This window comes from Theropithecus gelada, chromosome 1 (genome assembly GCF_003255815.1).
Source record: "Theropithecus gelada isolate Dixy chromosome 1, Tgel_1.0, whole genome shotgun sequence".
NCBI lineage: Eukaryota > Metazoa > Chordata > Mammalia > Primates > Cercopithecidae > Theropithecus > Theropithecus gelada.
In genome coordinates, this window is record NC_037668.1 from 46,891,095 (window position 1) to 46,903,848 (window position 12,754).

Consider the following 12,754-nt stretch of genomic DNA (forward strand, 5'->3'; position numbering starts at 1 on the left):
ACTCCATCCTAAAACAAAACAAAACAGAACAACACTAGCAATGAGGGCTGGGCATGGTGGTTTACACCTGTAAGCCTAGCACTTTGGAAGACCGAGGTGGGGGATCGTTTGAAGCCAGGAGTTTGAGACTAGCCTGGGCAACAGGGTGAGACCCCGTCTCTACAAAAACAAACAAAACCCAACTGGTAGTGAGGGTCCCTGTGGAAGATTCCAGATAGCAGAGCAAGATCAGGCCTGGCATACATCACAGTCACAATTTCTGGGTTTCAAGCATGATTTTTGGTCCCAGGATTGTACGGCTGATGAAGGCGACAGCGCAAGGAGCAGCTGGTTTCCTGAAGGGAAATGCCCTGAGAGGAGAGCGGGCCTGAGCCTCCGGGGGTCACTCTCAGGTGAGTCAGTCCACTCCACCTCAGCAGCTCTGCGAATCGCCACTGGCGTGCACAGGAGCTCCCGGCCTGGCGGCCTCTGCTGTGACTCTCCGGGTGAGCCTGTCTCACTGACTTCAGGGCGGCTGTTTCCCTTGCGACCTCACCAAGGAGAGGTATTTTCCATTTGTCCAGTTTCTTCTTGAAGTGACAACTGACAAAGATTATTTGCTTGGCCAAACTTTACTCAGGCTCCTGAACCTTCCCATACGCCCACCTGTGGGCCCTTGTAAAACCCAGTTTCAGCAATCCCTTGCTAAGTCAATTTTACAAGAACGCCCATCCTTGACATTTTTTTTCTTTTTTTTGAGATAGGATCTCACTGTCTTCCAGGCTGGAGTACAGTGGTACGATCTCGGCTCACTGCAGCCTCGACCTCCCAGGCTCAAGTGATCCTCCCAATTCAGCCTCCCAAGTAGCTGGGACCACAGGTGCACACCACCACGCCTGGCTAATTTTTGTGTTTTTTGTAGAGATGGAGTCTATGTTGCCCAGGTTAGTCTCGAACCTCTGGGCTCAAGCGATCCTCCCAACTTGGTCTCCTAAAGTGCTGGGATTGTAGGCGTGAGCCACTGCACCTGGCCTCATCTTCCATCCCCGCCCCCAGGTGATGTCTGGTCACCCTGGCCTGTCTTCAGCAAGAATCCTGTTAGGGGTGTTTGGCCAGAAGGCCCCTGACCCCTGAGACTTCCTCTGAGTCATTTTCCACCCACTGCCCTGCCCTGCTCCTCGGCTCTAATCCCCAGCTGCCCGTGCTGCTGCACTCAGAGTTGAGCTCTCTCTCTCTCCCCATCCGCAAGACCCCACTGCAGTGGCCCCTGTCCCTACCTTGATGGTCCTGGACAAAACTTTAGCATGAAAGAAAATGAAAAGCAAAATGTTTGCTTTCCCGGCCCCTTCTGTGTGCCAGGCACCTTGCTAACATGACCCGGGAGGCTGCAGCACCCGTGTGCCCATGGGGAATGGCTCGCTGGGCCCTTCTGTGTGCCAGGCACCTTGCTAACATGACCCGGAGGCTGCAGCACCCGTGTGCCCATGGGGAGTGGCTCGCTGGGTGCGTCTCCTCATGGCCCATGGCTGGAGCCTGCTTGTGTTCTCCACCTGGCACTAGGAACTCAGGGGGCAGGGGCTTCTCTGCTCTCTGTATGCCATGGTACTTGCACTCCATAAAGATACTGCAACGGCCGGGCGCAGTGGCTCACGCCTGTAATCTCAGCACTTTGGGAGGCTGAGGCGGGCGGGTCACCTGAGATCGGGAGTTCGAGACCAGCCTGACCAACATGGAGAAACCCCATCTCTACTACAAATACAAAATTAGCTGGCCGTGGCGGCACATGCCTGTAATGCCAGCAACTGAGGAGGCTGAGGCAGAAGAATCGCTTGAACCCGGGAGCGGAGGTTGCGGTGAGCCGAGATTGCGCCATTGCACTCCAGCCTGTGCAACAAGAGTGAAACTCTGTCTCAAAAAAAAAAAGGTGCTGCATCAGACGCAGGAGCCAGGGACCTCAAACAGATGGGCTGGCCAGGATGTGGAGCCCGCTGATTGGCCACGGACAGATGGGGGGTGGTATCGGCAGGGACTTTGAGATTTGCTTCAGATCTTCCCTGGGGCATTTTGGAGGGGAGAAGGCAGACTGGCTCTGTGCTCTGTGCGTCTTGGCTGAATTACTGCAACTGAGCCTCGGCTGCCTCACATTTGCACTAGGCACAGTGGGAAGGCGGTGGGAGGCGTGTGGGGCAGCGCCAGAACACAGTGTTTGCTGCTGCCTGTGGCCTCCAACGGCGGAGAGCGGAAAGGGACAGGGACCCTGCACCTCATCACATGCCCGTTGTGTTTTCAGGGCGGCGGGGCCGGGGACCGGACACTTCCTTGCTGCTGTGAGCAGGGCCCACACACGTCCCCGCTTGGAGCCAGCGCGCAGCCACGGCCACACGCGCTTGGAAAGTGAGGCCGGCGAGAAGGAACACAGAAGGCCAGCGCTAACTGTGTCCCAGTTTCTTTTTTATTAATTTTTTTTCTTTTTTTTTTTTTTTTTAAGTATGGAGGCTCAAGTATAAGATGTAGATTTTTTTTCTTAAGCTTTACAAAAAAACAAAATAAAACAAAAACCTCCTTTTGCATTCCATAGAAATTGACAGAAAAGCACCTGGCCGGAAGAGCGGAACGGTCGGCGGCCCCCCCCAGCCCCCACCCCGCGGCCTCCGTGGGACGGGCGAGTCTGCGCAGGACGGCACCGAGGGCCACCTCTGCTCCCAGAGCTGTCCCCTGTCCCCACGACCCCCAACCCCAAGCAACTCCCAAACACACACGGAATAAGATTTCCAGTTTTTCTTCTCTCTTTCACACACCACAGTTAGTTCATAAAATTTTTTTGTTTTACATTTTTTACACCAATGTAACAAAAAGGTGGGAGGGAAGGGAGGCTGGCAGACAGTGGATTTTATGCCTATAAATGGGGGGACAGGAAGGAAGACAGGGGGCCTGGGTGAACAAAAACCACATGGTCTCTATGGAAATGTGGAGAGAGCTGAGAGCGAGGTGTGGCGGAAGCAGGCTCGGAGCCGGAGGAGGGTGGCTATCGGCTTTATTCTCAGGGAGAGATGGCGCTGTGCAGTCAATGATGCAGCTGTTATGTGACCTGTCGGGGAGGGAAGGGATGAGGGGAGGGAGCAGAAAACGAGTTTTCTAAGAAAGGAATCTAACGAGTGCACGGCGTGTCTGGTTAGCATGAAGCAGAGGTTTAGCATTGCTGCTTTCTCTTCAAAGCCTCCACCAGGTCATTCTTCAGAGCTTCTTGTTTTGATTTGTCTGCAAAAGTCTGCACAGACCTGCAAGGGAGGAAAGGCGTTATCAGCAGATTGAACAGGGATTGGTGAGGCGGTGGGGGCCTGGGGGCCACCATGCCAGTGCCTGGCTGGTTTGCTGCATGGACCCACCTCCCGGGGTGAGGCTCTGGGTCACTGGGCTGGGCATCTGCCCCTCTCAAAGAGGGGTGAAGGGGCACATGGCCGAGACCTGCACCCTCTGCACCTTGCCAGGCCCTGGGGGGGTGGCATATGCCTTACATGGACAGGTGCTCATCTCTGCCCCTGGCCGCCGGTGACCCGGCCATAGTCACTAGAACCCTAAGTTCACTCCTCTGTGTGTAGATCCCCATGTCACCTTAAGCCACAAGGTGGCTTCTGGGCTTCCAAGCACAATGGAACAAAGTTCCTCTGCTTCAGAACAGCTACCCGGGGTTGCTGGCTGGGGACTCAGGCCAGGGGCTAAGATGTGAGGGCTCTGGCGCCATGCGGGTTCCTCTAGAAAAGCTTCCCCCTTGCCCAGGCCCTGCCCAGCAGAAGAGCCTCATTCCTCACCCCACAAGTGCAAGGTGCAGCGTTCTCCCAGCCCTGGCAGTGGGTAGGAACCAGTGTCTCTGTTTCTGAGCACACCGTGTTCAAGGCTCACGCAGCAGGTGCTTCAGGCCTCTGCTGTGAGTACCACCCGCTGTTAACTTGGCCCAGAAAACCCCTCAGCCTGGACTGCAAAGGGCGGCACAGGAGAGCCAAGTGCCCCCGGGATCCCTGCTGTCAAATTCTGGATTTGTGGGGAAACGTTCAAGGTGACTGCATTCACGTATGTGTGGGGACACTCATCAACAAAGCCAGAAACAATGAAGGCTTGTGGAGATTTCGTAGTCTACAAAACACCTTTCACATATATTATCGCATTTAATTCTTACGGGCATCCTGGGGTAGTCTCAACTATCAACCCAGCCAGATGTGGTGGCTCAAGCCTATAATCCCAGCACTTTGGAAGGCCAAGGCGGGAGGATCATTTAAGGCCGGGAGTTCGAGACCAGCCTGGGCAACACAGTGAGACCCCCATCTCTACTACAACAACAAAAAAGAGCAAAGTCAAGGCTTTAAAAAAAAAAAAAAAAAGCTATCAATCCAATTTACAGATCCGGAAACTGAGGCCCAGAGGAATGCCCGCTAGCAATTCTTTGATCATTTTGTCAAATTTAGCCAACATATTGGTTAGGCAATGACTTCCTAAAAGTGGGTTTTATAACAGTTTAGAAGCAGTGGAAGGAGTGGGTAGAGGGCTGCCCAAGAGTGCTACGGAGGGTGCACTCAGCTGGACTCTCACGTTTGATTCACACCAGCCATGGGAAGGAAGAATCAGAAAAATCAGTCCCCAAATGCAAAAATGGGTAAATAGAAGTGAAGCAGGGCCCAGGAGAAGCAACAGCACCCAGATTGAGTTCCGGCGACTGAATCCCTACAAGTCACAGGAAGAGCCCTCAAAATACTCAGCAGGTGCCATAGACAAGACCTGGAAGCAAGCTGCATACAACTGAGGAAACTCCCAGGAGAAACGCGGACATTTGGTTCATGCTGGGGAACTACACATTTCTGAGTATCTTCCCAGGACTGTCCCTGGCTCTGCGGCGGCCAAAGGCATCAGCCCTCACGACCCTCAGGCTCCAAATCTCAGCCGATTCCCCAGGGGCTTCTTGCCAAGCTCACAGCGGGAGGTCAACATGGCCAGCAGGAGATGCGGTGGGCAAAGCAGCAGCGCACAAGACCCCTAGGCTGGGTGGTCACTGGCTCTTCTGGGAAGGAAGAGCCAAGCCCATCAGGTCTTGGCTGGACTGCACAAAGGAGAAAGTTCCAGAGCCAGAATCAAGTTAGACACAGGAAGTTAGAAGTGAAATGGTGGAAGGCGGAAGGAGCAGGGGGCTCATTTAAGGGACAGAGCTTGGGAAGGTCACGGCCAAGCACCCTCGAATCAGCGCTTGGAGACAGAGCTCGCCTCTGTGGGAGGGAGGAGTCGTCCTGAGCAGACCTGGCTGTCAGGGTTTCTACGCCAGGACGCCCCCAGTGGGCGGCCAGGTAACTGCACCATCACAGTGTACCTTAAACAGGGTTTTTTCTCAGTGCCACGATGGAAATGCCTGATGGCCCCACTGTGAGGCTGACCGGAGTCTTCGGCCTTAGTTGGCACACACAGACTAGACTGGTGCACTTAAGTCTCACGGCCTCGGAAAAGCAGCTCCGCCTGGTTTTCTAAGTGCCTGACCCCCACCTCCACCTTGGAAAGCCTGCTGCACCCATTCTGGGGTGGGCCTTCAGTGTGGAGCCCCTGGACCTGGACTCTGCAGCCCCAGCTGGCAGGGTTCCAAATGCCTTCTTTTACAGACAAGTTTCCCTCCTGCTCTCCAGGGATGCTGCCTCCTTCCCTACATCTGGATCTGTCACAAGCTCAAGTCATGGTTCTTGGCCATTACCAACAAGCAAGACTATTTTCCTTTCCATCCGCGGAACCTGTTTAAAGGAACAGCTGCAGCTCGTTAGGGGCGGAAGGTTATGCTGGTTGAGGCCGAGTCTGCACTGGGCGTCCAGGCAGCTCCAGCAGAGCATCGGGGCCGGCCGGGGTGGAGTCCAGCCCTGACTCTGCCCTCCAACCCCAGAGACTCAGAGATCAGAGCGTGAGGTCACCCCTTCCAAGCCAGCTAGCCCTGGACAGCCAGTGTACCGCTGAGCAGGGGCTTATTTGGCTTCTGGGATCCCTGCACCAGCATCCGAGGCTCCTCTGAAGCATGGGGAGTGGACGGCACGCAGACCCCTGCCCTGGGGACAGTCAGGCCGGTGCACACAAGGGGCTGCTGCTGGAGAGGCAGCATCCGTCCCTTGGCCTGGGCTTTTTCACAAGCAAAAGCCAAAAAATCAGCCGTCTTCCCCACACCCAACCTCCGCCCAGAGTGGAAAGCGCACACACGTGATAGGTGCCGTGTTACACGGGGCCGCGGCTACACGGGAATGCGGCTGCGCACCGGCCGGGAGCACACGTGGGGGTTAGTGGTGTTTTAAATGGCCGCGCAGCAGCAGCCGGACCGGCAGGGTCTCGGCGGGTTGGTGAGTCCTGTTTTAGTGGGGAGGGTCTCGCGGCTCTCAGGCAGGGTACCTGGATCGGCTTAATTATCAGGCTGGATGTAGATCTGGCGCTGGGTCAGCACTTGAGAGAGCTCCCTCTGCAACTGCTTAAACTTTTGGTTGTCAGGGATAGCATCAATAGATCTACAGAGAGTGTTCAAGATGAGTGGAGTGGGAGGGAAGAGAACCACGAGAAGCCAGGAACGCAGGGGGCCACAGCTGAGGAGGAAATTCAGGGAGACCCACGAGGCGGAAGGGGGGTGCCGCGGCGGCTCTGGGCTGTAGAGTGGTATCACCGCTGCAGAGGCCCACGCTGGCGGTGGCCGTGGTTTTCAGGGGCTCGCCACCACCACCCATAGGCTCTTCCGCTTCTCTCCCCCACTTCCCAGCCACTGCCTGGGGACTGTGTATGTTGGCTGGGCGGGAAAGTGCGCTTGGTGTATTGGGCAGTGGCTGCAGGTGGCAGGCCTAACACCAGGGACCACTGGGCTCTGACCCTGTCACAGGTCATGAAGACCAAACCTCCCCCAGGTGGGCAGGAGATCAGAAGACCAGGGTCCAAAGAGGAGGACTCCTCTGTTTTAAAACTGTAAAGCAGGCGACTGAAATCTGTCACCCACCCCAGTCCATGAGCTGGTGCAGCAACAGAACTGCAACCTGCCTCTCCTCTGGGCTGGGCTGTGAGAGCTACGTCACGGCAGTGGGTGAGAGGGCTGGCTGCTAAGGGCATAGCATGGCCCGACTCACATGGTGCTGCTGGACTGCAGAGCGTGTTCTAGATTCACCATCTCAGCCGACCCTGCCTCCTCCATCGGACAAGGGCCTCTTCGAGGAGTGCCAGAGGCCACACAGCTCAGGATGACAGAGCTTAGGGGAGATCCCAGCCTCCTGACTCCAAGGCCAGTGCTCACTCCACAGCTGTCTACTGCCCCCAGCTGGGCTCTGGCCTCATGTCAGAGGCCTGCCTCCTACTCTGTCCATCATGGACCTGGAGGGTCCAGAGAGCCCCCAGCTTTTGTTCAGGCTGACACTGCAGAGACGAGGGCACGAGGTGGGTGGGACGGTGCAGGGCATTGGCCACTGGTAGCAGAGCCCTGGCAGAGGACGTCAGAGAGGCGGGGGGCCCCCTGAGAAGGCCCGGGCTGAGGGCCCTGCCTGCACATTGTGCTCTGCTGTCTCGGAAAGCAGGCCAGCCAGAGGCGGCCGGGCTGCCTGGGATGTAGTGTCAAGGCTCCCCTAGGCCCAGGCTGGAGGGGCTGGGCAGATTTTTGAGTGGGGACTGACAAACTGCAGGGCTGAGGAGGCTCTGGGGGCAAGGGTACCAATGGCTGCTAGGGTGAACGTGCCCCAGAAAACAAACAGTACAGGTAGGGACCGACAGCTGCTACTGAGAGTGCAGATGACACACCAGGACTTTACTTTCCAAAATCACCATAATGATCATCCTAGAAGAGGGGCACTGCAGCCTGAAAATGAGAAAACCGAGGCCCAAGACCACACAGCTAGTAACTGGCAGAGCCAGGGTTCAAACCCCTCTTTCTGCTTCTAAAGCGTGTGCTTTCTGGTACATTACCTCAGCCCATTGACGATATCCTTTGTTTTTCCAAAGTAGATCTCGTTCAGCGTACTTCTGATTTTATTTTCCATGTCCTGGAAGGGAGGTTGGTCAGCGCCTTGGCAAACGGTCAGGAACCCTGAGGCCAACGCCCTCTCTCCACCCGCCAGCCCTGCAGTCCCCCCTGTGGCCACTGGAGGGCAGCACACACCTGCTCTGGGACACGGGTGAGCGAGCTCCAGGCTGCCAAGACCCCACCTGCCATCTGTGCTCCAGGCGCCTTCCCGTCCTCAGGAAGGGAGGAAGCCAGTACCCAGGTATTGGCGGCCAACTCTGCCCATGCCTGGGAGCTGGTCTAAACCACATCACCGCCCCTCAGACTCCCCACTAATTTTGTGAACAATTCTGTGAAACCGGAGAGCACCTCCCTGCCTTCCCAAACAACGTGGTGACAGGAGGGCCAAGGCAGCCGCAACTGAAGCCACGCCAGGGCCCACTGGCATTTCTGGGATCTGCTTCCTCTCCCAGCGCAGGGCCCTGTTCACACCCAGGCGATCAGGGGAGACAAGACCTAGTGCGCCCCAGAGCCAGCGCCTGAGCAGAGTCTTCTGGGAGCCCGGGTCGGGGGGTGGAGCAGGAGGTGGCCCTGAAGCCACAGCCTGCTGGCATCCAAATCAGAGGCTCCGAAAATATGAGGCCAGGGCAAAATCCAAGCAGCGCTCTGCCGGCTGCTGTGGAGCTGGGAGAAAGCAGCAGAGAAGGAGGCCAGCACAGCGGTGCCGGGGGTGCAGTGTCACTGCCGTGGGCCAACACAGGAGCCAGCCAGAGCCCCGGCCACTCACCTCTACCAGGCGCCCGATGTTGGCTATGTGTGGGGAGCAGTCACCCACAGTTTCATCCTTCTCCATCTGCAAAAGACAGAAACATTCCAAGTCAGAGAAAGCTGGGGCTTTCTGAGAACGGCAGACAGCCCAGCCCATCTCCACGGTCTGCAAAGAGCCTATTGTTCCCACCGTGGAGCCAGCTGCAGGTATGACAAGGCCACTTTTGCAGCCTGGGAATTGAAGCACAAACCGACTTCAGTTTCAGACCATAAAGAGCCCAGCCGGCAGAAGCCCAGGGCCCCCACTTTCAAGGGAGAAGATTTTGCTGCTGCCCATGGTAGAGCAGGCAGATGCCCAGAGCCACAGCAGGGAGGGCAAAGGCAGAGGCTCTTGACAGACACCGGCTCACCCGAGCCAACTGGAGAAGACTCGCTCAGTTTGTCTTCAGGCCTTTACTGGCAGGCCCAGGCCAGGCCGTCCACCCCGGGTTCAGGGCCTGACACTGCAGGGGAAGCTCCCAGGCTGCTGCTGCGCCCTGACGCTCCCGAATGGTGGCTTTGGGGTGCCATCTGCTGTGGTCTCGCGGGGAGGGACAGACAACCTCTGATGGAGACTCCAGGCCACAAGGATTCAGTGGCTCACCCTAGTCATGCAGGTGGCAATGGCAGAGCCTGGGTCAAACCCTTCCTCGCACCAGGGCCCGTTTGTTCTATTCTGTGAGGGGAGTTTGAGCGAGAGTCTCAATACAGACTGAGGTGCTGAGGGGGGCAGCAGCACTCAAGCCCCATCTCCTCTTCCCACGCCCAGGAAGAACTGGCTCTGACCCAATCATCTCCATTTGGAGGAGGGAGGAAATGGAGGCAGGTTAGGGAAGAAGGAATTTGGCACTTCCCCCCCCCCCATTTTTTCGTATCTGAAGCCTTATTTCCCTGACAAGAATATAAATTCTTTAAGGAGAGATGTGCCTGTCTCATAACTCACAGGGTGCCTGGAAGAGTGCTAGGCACATAAATGCTCAATGTTACTACACTGAAAGTAAGAATCTGTAGCTACCATGACCGATGTTGTTGAAATAAAATGTGGAAGCTGAAATAAATAATCAAGAAAGAGGAAGAAAAGAACAGCATCAGAAAGGGTAGAGTTCAAAATGAGTTCAGGCCCATAGAAGAAAAACCAGCAAAAGGCGGGTTCCTCTCTTTGGAACCAGGAGACAGGGTGGAGGCTGGGGGGAGATCCTGTCTCAGAGGGTACGGCTCTGTTGCTTCTCACCTATTTCTACTTTTCCTCATCAGGGAGATCGACTTTCAGGCTGCGAAAGGTGGAACCAACCTGGTTACGGGGGTGAGCAGAGGGCAGGAAAGAACCAAGTCACTTTAAACAACCAGGCTTGCAGGGTCGGGGCAGACCTGACCTGTGACTGCAATCTTTGACACTGGGGGGCAGCAGTGGCCGACCTGACTTTTGTCTATTTTTCTTGTTTTTTTTCTTTTTGAGATGGAGTTTCACTCTTGTTGCCCAGGCTGGAGCGCAATGGCGCAATCTTGGCTCACTGCAACCTCTGCCTCCCGGGTTCAAGTGATTCTCCTGCCACAGCCTCCCCAGTAGCTGGGATTACAGGTGCCCGCCAACACGCCTGGCTTTCCTTTTTTTTTTTTTTTGTATTTTTAGTAGAGATGGGGTTTTGCCATGTTGGCCAGGCTGGTCTTGAACTTCTAACCTCAGGTGATACACCTGCCTCGGCCTCCCAAAGTGCTGGGATTATAGGTGTGAGCCACTGCGCCTGGCCGACCCGACTTTTGTCAAAAAAGGAAGAATGGCCTCTGCAAGGAAATGCTAGCTTGAAACTGATCCAGACAACAATTTTTGATGGGATCATTACAATCATCTGCTGGCACATTTTAAAGTCAGAGATGACGAGGAGCCAGCCAGGCTCACTATGAACAAGTCCTGCACGAGAATACTTCTTTTCCTGTTTCGGTGGGGATGCTGGGCTGGAAGAAAACACAACTACTGAAATAGGGTTGCATCCTTCTGGCAAGTTCTCGTCTACCATCCTGCACCTGTGGCTGAGAGGAAGGGGAGGATGGAGCCTGTGCCGATAGGGGTGGGGACCTGGCCACAGTTCCACAGCCCCGTCGCCCACCCCTGCCCACTCCCCTCCACACCTGGTCAGGGTCAGCTCACTGGCAATACCGACCCACCAAAAATAGAATGATTTGTGCACTGCATATATTATGGGGCACCCTGTGGCAGTCTTTGCATGCCCTTGGTCAACTTGTTTGTCCACGACTTAAGTAAAGGCCCGGCTGAGAGAATGACTAGCTTCCTATCGACTGTGTCAAGGATTTAGATGGTCACAGGGTTAATACAGAACCCGGAAACCTAGGCTAGCTACAGAAGAAAACCGAAGCTTAAAGATGCAAGAATCATACAGCACTGTTAGATTCCAACGCCTTTGCTCTTCCTACTTCACCATGCCAGTTAAATGTACCGGGGCAAATTCAAGTCAGATATTTAGGCTCAACGGTGCATTTCATGGAGTACAAAATGGGGAACTGCTGACTTGCAAACAGTTCCTATGAAGAGACTTGCGGTTTTTAGATAATTTCAAGCTTGACAAGGACGAGATGTGGCTACTAGGAAAGCTTTGGTGCAACTTTAAGGTGCATAAATGATAGTATTCCTTGTGCCCAGATAAGGGGAGGCGTTCCCATCCCATCGCATGATGAAGACACTGCAGCTGCCAGGTCCCACCGCTTCCTTGAGAAGGCAGTGGTTCCCCTCTGTTCTGTCCTGGCTTGGCTACATCTGCAGGGCTGGAATCAGTTTAGGGCTTTTTTTTTTTTTTCTAAAGAGACGAGGTCTTGCTACGTTGCCCAGGCTGGACAGGAACTCCTGCAATCCCCCACACAGCTGGAACTATAGGCGCGTGCCACTGTATCCTGCTAAGGCACTGGGTTTTAAAAGTTTTGAATGAGTTAGAGTTCATCTGCTTAAAAGGTCTGAACACCCTGACACCAAGAAATGGAAAAGAACTAGGGCTATCCAGGCCTCGGGGGGGCACGGGGGAGATGTGTGTGGGTTAGGGGAGACCCAAGAGAATCTGGCAGGGCTCTGAAGGCCTGCTGTCTTCCAGGGGAACAGATCCAGCCTATGTCGCTGCAGATGGCAGAGGGGGACCGAGCAGTGAGAGAACACCATGGCTCACTGGGCTAGACTCGGTCTGTTCTGATAGAGCTGTCCCTGACAGGCATCTGCTCACAAAGTAATGTGGTCCAGGAGACCGACGAGTCTGAGAAAGCGGATGGCATCTGACAAGGAGGGGGGTCTAGGTGAGGGCAACAGTCCAGAACCTGCTGCCTCCCAAGTCATAACAGTAAATCTCTGCAGAAAAACAGACACCTGATTCTGGCAAGACTGTTTTGCTGAAGGCTAGTGGAAAAGAGGGAGAGAAATGCTAGAAAGACTGGCTTCTCTGCTCCCATCTGTCCTGGCACACTCTGGTGAGTCATCCTGAGGAATCTCGACCCTCAGACTCCAGGGGGTCTCCATAAAACAGGAGTAGTGAGTGCCCATGAACTTGAGACTGACAGTTCTCATTTCGGGTCTAATAAACACGCCACCTGTGGCAGCACTGGAGCGTCTGCTGGAACATCATCTTTATCTGCCACTAGCAAAACCCTGGTGCCAAGATGATGGGGTGGGCTGTCTGCTGAACAGGAGCTGGGGCGCACCCTCAGGAGGGAGGGGGCTCCATCCACCCATCTTCAAAAAGAACTTTGCCTGCCGGCCCCCGGGGACCGTGTGTTCTCCCCGACGTGGAGGTGGTTACTGTGCCCAGGCTCAGGGCTGGGTGGAGTCAGCTCTGCGGGCAGGGAAGCCTGGGGGTCAGATGGAAATGAATGAGGTCCTTCCAGCAAATCAGAGTCTCTCCTCCTCCCCAGCTCCATGTGGACGGCAGCTTCCCGGCCACCCTAGGAAAGGAATGAGGGTTTGGGGCTCACTGTGGGCCCCATTTTAAATGA

The 12,754-nt window shown here is 55.3% G+C and overlaps 1 protein-coding gene across 4 annotated transcripts in view; it reads right to left on the bottom strand.

The window, feature by feature from the left end:
* Positions 1–2,408: 2,408 nt before the first annotated feature.
* The window catches only part of CAPZB (capping actin protein of muscle Z-line subunit beta), a 148,392-nt gene continuing 138,046 nt past the window's right edge, over positions 2,409–12,754 (bottom strand). For 2 of the 4 annotated variants that reach the window (XM_025361069.1, XM_025361052.1), the window contains exons 7-9: positions 8,748–8,813; positions 7,924–8,000; positions 2,410–3,257 (exon numbers count right to left, since the gene is read on the bottom strand). In XM_025361069.1, the coding sequence (XP_025216854.1) occupies positions 3,170–3,257; positions 7,924–8,000; positions 8,748–8,813 (231 nt within the window). In that variant the 3' untranslated portion in view covers positions 2,410–3,169. Of the gene's footprint in view, positions 3,258–6,381; positions 6,495–7,923; positions 8,001–8,747; positions 8,814–12,754 lie in introns of all 4 variants that reach the window. The other 2 variants (XM_025361062.1, XM_025361077.1) reach the window with 2 other exon arrangements.